The sequence below is a fragment of the Arachis hypogaea genome, chromosome 5 (assembly GCF_003086295.3).
Source record: "Arachis hypogaea cultivar Tifrunner chromosome 5, arahy.Tifrunner.gnm2.J5K5, whole genome shotgun sequence".
Classification (NCBI taxonomy): Eukaryota; Viridiplantae; Streptophyta; class Magnoliopsida; order Fabales; family Fabaceae; genus Arachis; species Arachis hypogaea.
In genome coordinates this window covers 3,823,565-3,832,700 of record NC_092040.1, presented here as the reverse complement: position 1 = coordinate 3,832,700, position 9,136 = coordinate 3,823,565, and the positions used below count along the sequence as shown (strand labels likewise).

Sequence of the window (9,136 nt, the reverse complement as noted above, 5' to 3'; positions counted from 1 at the left end):
TTACTTTAAAGCTGCTGCTTGTATTATGGAAATTCAATAAATTTTGAAGTGATGTTGGATTGCCTAACATACCTTTTTCCTAAGAATTTTATTTCTACAATATAAAAACAGAAATCACAACAAAAATGGAGGCTATCATTATACATCAATGCTAATGTCTCTAATCCTAAGGGGAAAGAAAAAAAAATAGAGACCAAGAGTAGTAAAAAAGGTGTTGTAACAAAACTAAACGAGTATATATCTTGAAAAATGATGATGATTGATTAAGAATATATTTACTGAATGAGAATGATGTTACTTATTAATTAGCACTATGCATGGTGTTTAATTTCTTGGAAGGCTTCTTGGAGGTTCTATGTTTGATAGCAGCAATGGATTCCAAAGACTTCAAGACTTCATTCATAGAAGGGCGGTTCTTGGGGACAGGTTCAAGGCATTTAAGGGTAAGTTGAGCTGCTTGTGTTGCAGCTTTGACTGAGTATTGATCCTCAATTCTTGGATCCATGATGTTCTTATTAATGTTCTTCTTATCAGAGAGTGAATGCCTCTTCCATTCAACAAGGTTCTGCTGATTTGTTGGTCTCTTTGTGTCAAGTGCTCTCAGCCCTGTCAGCATTTCAAGCAGCACTACACCAAATCCGTACACATCACTTTTCACATACAAATGACCTGTTTAGTTTAACATATAATAATAGTTAATTATTCATCACATAATAATAATAATAATAATAATAATAATAATAATAATAATAATAATAATAATAATAATAATAATAATAATATAGTATTATTGGATTGGATAATTCTGTTTGCATTGTTCACTTAATTAGTTTAATTCTTAAACGTTTCTTATTAAATAAAAAAAATTGTATTTTTATTAATTTGATAATTTTAATTTAAAAAGAATATCAACTAATTATATTAACCACTTTTTTGGAAGATTATAAAAAAAATTAAAATATCAAATCTTATTAATACGATTTGTTAAACATTATTTTGCTAACTACTAAATTAATTTCTTTTTAATATTTGAAGACAATATGTATCCACATTTTACTTTGTTTACTCACTCATGATTTTTGTTATATTGAAAAATCAATATGTATTAATAAAAAATGTAAAATGACAATTCATTGAATTAATTAAGAATATATATATACACTAATATAATTAAGAGGACATTTAAAGTGTTATATTAATTAATAAAAAACGTAAGGCCATCCATTTTAATTTATATTGGTAAGTAATCTAATACATTTAGTCCAGCCGCATATTTTTAATCAATATTTAGATCTTTTAAATTTTATTTTTTAGTATAATTTTTTATCTTTGAATATATTTTTTTATTTTTTTTTTTCTATTTATAAAATAAATTGTGAGAGATTATATTTTATCTTTTCAAGTGAGAAATAAAATTTAGAAGATTCAAATACAAAAAGAATAAACAAACAATACAATTAAGTTGTCTCCATACAACTTTAAGATCACATGTTCAAATGCAATGATTACATTACTCTGCCTACGTTATTATATTATGCATTTAGTATGAACTTAATGGGGTGAAATAGATAATTACCAGTTGCTATGTATTCTGGAGCAGCATAACCATAGGTGCCCATGATTCTGGTACTCACATGTGATTCTCCTCCAGCAGGCCCCAATTTAGCTAATCCAAAATCCGAAATCTTTGCATTGTAATCCTGTATGCATCATAAAATAAACATTTGCTTTTCAATACCATACTGAAATTGAATATCCATCCATATATGATAAAGTTTGTCAAAGAGAATAAGCGTGGCATGCAAGGCAGAAATTAAATAAAATAAAAGAAAACTAGAATATATCAAACTTACCCCATCTAATAATATATTGGAGGCCTTAAAATCTCTATATATAACTTGCTTTTCTGAAGTATGCAAGAAGGCCAAGCCTCTAGCAGCATCAATGGCTATTTTGAGACGAGTGTTCCAAGAAATTGGTTCTGTTGTATTAGAGTTTCCTGGGCAAGAAATAAAGAAAAAGAATAATATTTGGAGTTAAACTCAAATCCTGCATTCCAATAAGTTAAATTTGTAATTATTAATTAATTATTGATAGATTGATTATCATACTTCTGAAGAGATGGCTCTCCAAGCTTCCCTTAGGCATAAACTCGTAAACAAGGAGAAGTTCATCAGCTTCTCTACAATAACCCAAAAGCTTAACAAGATTTGGGTGAGAAATCCTTCCTAAGAAGCTGACTTCTGACTGCATTATTGCAAAATGTATTAGTTACGAAGTCAAATGGTTGGAATTTAGAGGCACAAAAAAGTTGTTGATTGACGCATACATGCATATGTATGTTATTCAATATGGTTTTAATTCTGTGCTTACCTTTAGAAATGATTTGACTTTGTTAAAGAAAGCCAACTAATTCTTTTTTCAAAAATTATATGTTAAAAACTTAAAATAATATGAAATCATTAAGAACTTTTAGATTAAAAATGCTCAATTTGGATATACCATATATATTTTAGTAATAAGATAAATAGACTTACAATTTTGAGATAAATTATAATAAATTTATAAGTCAGAAAAAATATCAAATAAGTCATTGAAAAACTACAACGCTGAATTTCCAGCTCTTTAACAAAAAATGAATCATCAGGGCCAATATTATGATTTTTGAAGGACCTATATTTTAATTTGAGAAATACTATACGATTATTAGAATTTATTGTTTTTTATTATCATTTAATTATCAACGTTTAAAAGTATGGATTAAAAGTATATTAATGAATTATTGAACTAAAAAAATTGAATTTATTATTTTTTATTATTATTTAATCATCAATGTTTAAAAGTATGGATTAAAAATATGTTATTGAATTACTAGATTAAAAGAATTGAATTGATAACTAAAAATAATAACAAAAAATAATAATAAAAATGGATGAATTTTGAGTATTTTTCTTTTACTTTTTTAAAAATTAATTTGATTTTTTTTTTCATAGACCTACAAATTTATAACAAACTTTTCTCAAGACAGACTTAATATTTCTTTTTCTTAAAATGTTTTTTCAAAAAATTGTAATTAAATACCTACTTATTTTATTACTATATATATCTTTTTAAGAAAAAAAAAGGTTTGGAATGAGGAGTGAAAGAACTCATTTTCAACTTCTAAATGTTGAAAATTTATGTCGAATCAAATAGTCAATAGATTAAGCAGTGTTGAAATTAAAGCAGCGTATTTTAACAGACCATCTTTAGATTCAATGCATGTGGGAAAATACATAGTTTTGTAAAGAAAAAGACAGGTCCGTTTTAAGTAGGACCCGAATGCATAAACCTCCTTTGATCTTTCTTCCATAGATTTATATTCCATTATTTCGTGTATAATGAGGAAATGGAAAACTCATGGATAAGACTTTCAAGCTATCTGTGGCTCCAAATTGCCACAGCTATCTAGATCTTAAATAAATGATAATCCATATTTTAATTTTAAATATAAATGCATCTTTCTCTCCATTTAAATTATATTATTATTAGGATTTCCATTAATTCGGCCAATTTAATTATAAAAATGGTGTCCCCCCCCCCCCCTCATTTTTAAGATTCAAGCATAAAACCATTAGAAAATAAACAAAACCGATATCACTCAATTAGGTTGTGTTAATTACGTATTCGATTAATTCCAAGTGAAATACCGCAGTTATTATAATATAAAAAATGAAAGTAAATAAATAGTTCACAACAAAATTGAACTAATATGTAAAAGCAAATGTCAGTTTTTTATTTATTTATTTAGGAAATTCCACTTGTATAAAACTTTGTATAAACATAACACTTGATATCCCATTCTAGTTTTAATAATTAATTAATTATACAATCCTCCCTTTAGTGCTGATTATATATTATATTATATTTACCTTTCTTATATAACATTGAAATGACTTCTATAACCTTGTTCATCTTTCTCTTTCTCTATCTTTCCCTTTCCACTTTCTATATATAGTTTCTATATATGGTTAGTGGCTACTATATATAACTACCCCATATAGATTAGCACAATGGCACTAGATTTTCAAAGATTCCAATTAACCTACCACAAACATATATAGCTAAGGAAGCCCCATTAAGAAAAGGGTTCACTCTCTTTTGTTTGTTTGTTTGTTTTTGGGTCATATCCAATTTGTTTGGACTACAAAATATGCAACATACCTCCTATTCTACTTGGACAAGAAAAACGTGATTAATTAGACAAGAATGGTGGCTAAAACACTATAGCAGTGGGTGGTAGGGTATGTATATGATAATGGAGAGAAAGGGATAATTTAGTAATTTAAAACAAAAATATGATAATATAGGACCAAAGGAGATATGTATAATAATAGGAAAGATTATATTAATGCAAATTTAAAGGAAATCTTTGTAGTTCATCTAAAAAGTTAAAATAATTTGAATGGTACATTCATGATATATGGCCATATCTCCAAAAAAATAACATTTTATATTTCTCTTGCATGAAAACGACATTAATCTCTGAGTATATATCTCTTACATGTGTTTATATAAAATTCGATTTCATACATCATATTTATAAATATATTTTACATGTATGCCTAGTTATATATTATTATATCAAGCAAAAATATAAAATTATATAATAATAAATTTATTTTTGATATATTTCTAATATAAAAAATTTATATAATTATTTAATTAAATTTATGTATTCAGATAAAAATTTAAATAATAAATTTAAAAATTATTTACTTTTATTGATATAACACGGTAGGATTAACAATCTATATTAAACTTTTTTACAATAAAATTATATAAAAATTAAATTCAGATAAGCATATAAAATGTTTTATAAGATCCGTATATCCAAATCCATAGTGTACAACAGCCTAACACTTACATTATTTATGCAATAAACAAATAAGGTGAAAACAAGTGCAGTCTAATCAACTTCAATTGAGAATTAAATAATTTGATTGATTTAGTTAAATTATTATTTAATAATTTTTAATTATTAAATTTAAATAAAGCTAATTGGATTTAAATTTGTACCAAAAAATAAATAACAATTTTACTACGTTATTAACAGTATTTTTATTAGTTTAATAGTTTCTATTAATTCTTATTTATAATTAAATTTAATAAAATATTTTTATAAATGTGTTTAATAAAAATATTTTTTTATAATTATATTTAATAAAAATATATTTATATATTTAAAATATAATAATTAATTATTATTAGTAATAAATTAACAAATAATATGTTATATCATATAAATTTCCAATAAACAATGATGACCACAAAACCCCACCCAAAAATCTTATAACTACCAACAATCCAACATTAATAAAAACTTGGAACAAATGAATAAAAAATTGTTTAAAGAAAAAAAACTGACCTTCCACTCTTGAAATCCCTGAACGCTCTCGGTGTTGAGTCTCTTGACGGCGACGACCATGCCGGAACCCGCTTTGGCCGGAGAAAGCGTTCTCTGATCCAACCAACCTTTGTAAACCTTTCCGAATCCACCTTCGCCCAGCAATGTATCCGGCTTGAAGTTCTTCGTTGCCACTCTCAATTCCATGAAACTGAACACTTTCAGATTCGGAGTCTCAAGAATCTGGCCACTGTGAGTTATGATCGATCCACCGAAGCTTCCACCGAAGCTCGAAATCTCCGATGCCGAAAACTGATGACTACTAATTCCTTGGCTGCTTGTTCCTCCATCATCAATTGTTGATGATGCCACCTTCTTGCTCTCATCACCACCACTCCAAGAACCTGTAAAAACAAATTGAAATCTAAATACTCTTTCTCTTCAACAAGAGTTAATGGTTCGGATTTGAGCCTACTAGAGTGGCGTCCATTATATGAAAAGGATTATAAAGAGATATGTGAACGAATCACGTGAAGCAGCTGAGAAGGTTCTAGAAGAAGCTGAGTCAGCAGTTAGTTAGGCAGTTAGAGTTTTCTCTAATCTGTTAAGTTTGTTAGGAGGTTAGAGTTGTAAATCTCTATAAATCACTCTCTTGTAACTGTCTGCTCTCATTCGGTACTTGAATCCAAAATAACATCTAATTAACTAAGACGATTACAAAGAGAAAATTGAATTAATCTAAAAAACGAAACAAATTAAACTTGCCTGAATAATGACGAGGTTTATTGATGGTAGAGTGTGATTCATTCGTAGGTGGTGAACCAAAACAATTACCCATTGCGTGTTTGGTCGCAACTCAACCAACAAAGAATGAAGTTAGAGAAACAAAGAAAGAAGAAGAAGAAGAAGAAACTAAGTGTCATTTTCGATGTGGTTATGGTTATTGACTAGTATTTCTATGTTTATGAGTTATATATACTATGCTTCCAATTGCTATGTTAATGTTATATCACTATGTGTTTGCCCATTGCGGTGTTCACTACGCGGATCATCTAAAAAAGTGATCAATTTTACTGATTATAGTTAATTAATTCGTATTAGGCGCCCGCCAAATAATAACAATTATTCTGGGCCACCAATCATATACCTAGATCACTATCTTTGTCCTTTATTTTATCTTTTAGAGGTTGTTATACTATATATAAGTAGTTATGTTGTTTTTTTTTATATATGATATTTGCTGTTTGGATAATAATTTATAATACAAAATGATTAGCAGCTGGAGTTAACTAAAGCATTATAATATTATATAGTACTGTCATGTATAAACTACTGTTATTGTTACACATGGACTTATTAATTAATTGGAGGTCTATTTTTATTTTTTACCTCTTAATTATTTTATTTGACTTCCCAAGATAAAGTTAAGATCATGAATTGTATGCATGTTAAACTATTGTTTAATTTTTACAGCTAATAGTGGAGGTTAGCTCATCTTATTATTAACATTTTGGATCTCATTGTTTACTTAAAAAAAATTATGTTATAATTAAGATGATGACGAATCTCTAAATATTCTTAAAAGTGATTGATGAGATTAAAAATACAAATATAATATAATATTTTAATTCTAAAAACAACATGGTACTGATGGAAAAAGCATGTGGAGCACAATGGAAGTAGTCTAGAGACCAAAACAACAATCATATATATAACATTTTCCAAGCCATAATAACACAGTAATAAACTTAGCAACTTAATTGCCATTATTCTTACAAATGTATATAGAATTAATTTTTAATTGATTAATATTAATTAATCAATTTTATTGCCAAAGAATTATTTTTTGAAGAGCTTCAAGTTTAGAATTAGGATATAAAATTAAAATTGAGAGTTTAACATTTAAAATAAAAAAATAACTAAAAAAAACTGATATTAATTTAAAAAAATTAACTTCCTAATTTAACTTGACATTTATCATTATTCTATGCAAATTTCGATTCTTTAAATTTTAGATTTTTATTTTAGAGGATAAAATGAAAACTCTCACCATTAAATGTTTTTTTTTCTTATGTTTTTTTTAGTCTCACTTATAAAATAAATGGTGATAAATTCTATTTTTTTCTTTAAAATAAAATTCAAAATTTAGAAGATTCAAATCATTCTATTCTATGCCTACTATTGGTTGTTGCCTAGCCCTTTTCTGTATTGTTTTGTTTCCTACTATATGGGACATTGTTTTCCTTTTGCATAATGTCTTACATGCAAATATGTAATCATGCATGACATCATATAATTTTGAGTATATACCGAATATATCCTAAGAGAGTTTACATTGGATGTTTTCATTTAAAAAAATATTACATTGAGATTATTTTAAAAATATTCTTTTATTCATTCTATCTATTTTATTTTGATATCTGTTCTATATATAACTATTCTATAACTATATATCTATATAGTAAAATTTATATTTAGTTATACTTAAATACTAATATCTATTTATATTATATAATTTTTTGACCTACTCTTTTGTATAACGAATGAAATAACATAAATTTCGTAACTTAACTGATACCTTTTTTGATTTGTTAGAATTTGATAAAATTCAATGCAGAGAAAAATTTTAAGATAAAAATTTTTTTGGTCGTTATTTAAATTTTATAAAAAAAAGATATATAATTTTTTCTATCACATTAAAGTAATAGATCTAATTAAAGTAGAGATTTATTTTTATAAAATTTAAGGATTTTAATATAATAAAAAAATTTTAAAAATAAAAATATTTGACATAATATTTTTTAGAAATTTATTTTAATATATACTCTATAATTTTTAATGATACCAAAATATTAGTAATAATATAATTCATTTAATTGGACTTGAAATTATAGTTTGACATCAGCAGGTGATCATATTTATGAATGAAAAAGTTTAAGGTTAGTAACTTCATTAAATTCGGACTAGCATATAATCAGTAAAGAAAAATGAGTTATTGAATAAAATCTCAAACTAATCTTACATTATTAAAATTATTATTAATGACTATTTGATAGTTACAAATCACAAAAATTACTGTCCTAACACTCATCTTTATGAATACGCTGCAAATATTCGGTATTGGGTTCAAGTATTTGTTGACTCAAGATTTTATATACATGATAACATTTTATTAATTTTTCCGCCATGCCATATTCTACTCTGGAATTGTAGACAATTTAACTTTTTATAGGCACTAATATTATTTTTAGAATGCCTTTTTTATATATAGGCCACATTTATATTTGTTAAATAGATTTGCACATAATTGAAGGATTTGTATATATATAAAAAAATATTTTAAAGACTATTTCAATTATCAACTCTCTAAAAAATATACACGTGTCCCTTCACACTCTACAGAATTATTGATGTTCTATTGCATAAAAGTCTATGCAAAAGGAGAAAGGACCACAAAAAAAAAAAAAAAATTCAAAGCCATTATTCTATTTTATGTTTAAAAGAGACAAATATATATATAATTAAATAGTGTAGCTTTGACAAGCATATGGTCATATAGTACAAAAAATACTTTCTTTATCCTAATTAGGGCTCCATTATTATTTATTATATTATATTATGATGATAGCGACGAAATTTCAGCATTCATACTACAATATATTATACAGTCAGCACCGCGTTTTATGGTTTGGTCCAATTTATTATTATTATTATTACACCCTTCGCTTTAATTTCCAGAATGCTTCCTTT

At 25.8% G+C, this 9,136-nt stretch overlaps 1 protein-coding gene across 1 annotated transcript; it reads right to left on the bottom strand.

Annotated features, from left to right (window-relative positions):
• On the bottom strand, positions 1–6,471 carry LOC112800263 (probable serine/threonine-protein kinase CST). Its single transcript, XM_025842453.2, has 6 exons — positions 6,152–6,471; positions 5,408–5,790; positions 2,112–2,247; positions 1,854–1,999; positions 1,577–1,700; positions 1–669 (listed from the first exon to the last, which is right to left on the bottom strand). The coding sequence occupies exons 1-6, from the start codon at positions 6,222–6,224 to the stop codon at positions 302–304; spliced, it is 1,230 nt and encodes a 409-aa protein (XP_025698238.1). The 5' UTR covers positions 6,225–6,471; the 3' UTR covers positions 1–301.
• Positions 6,472–9,136: the final 2,665 nt, after the last annotated feature.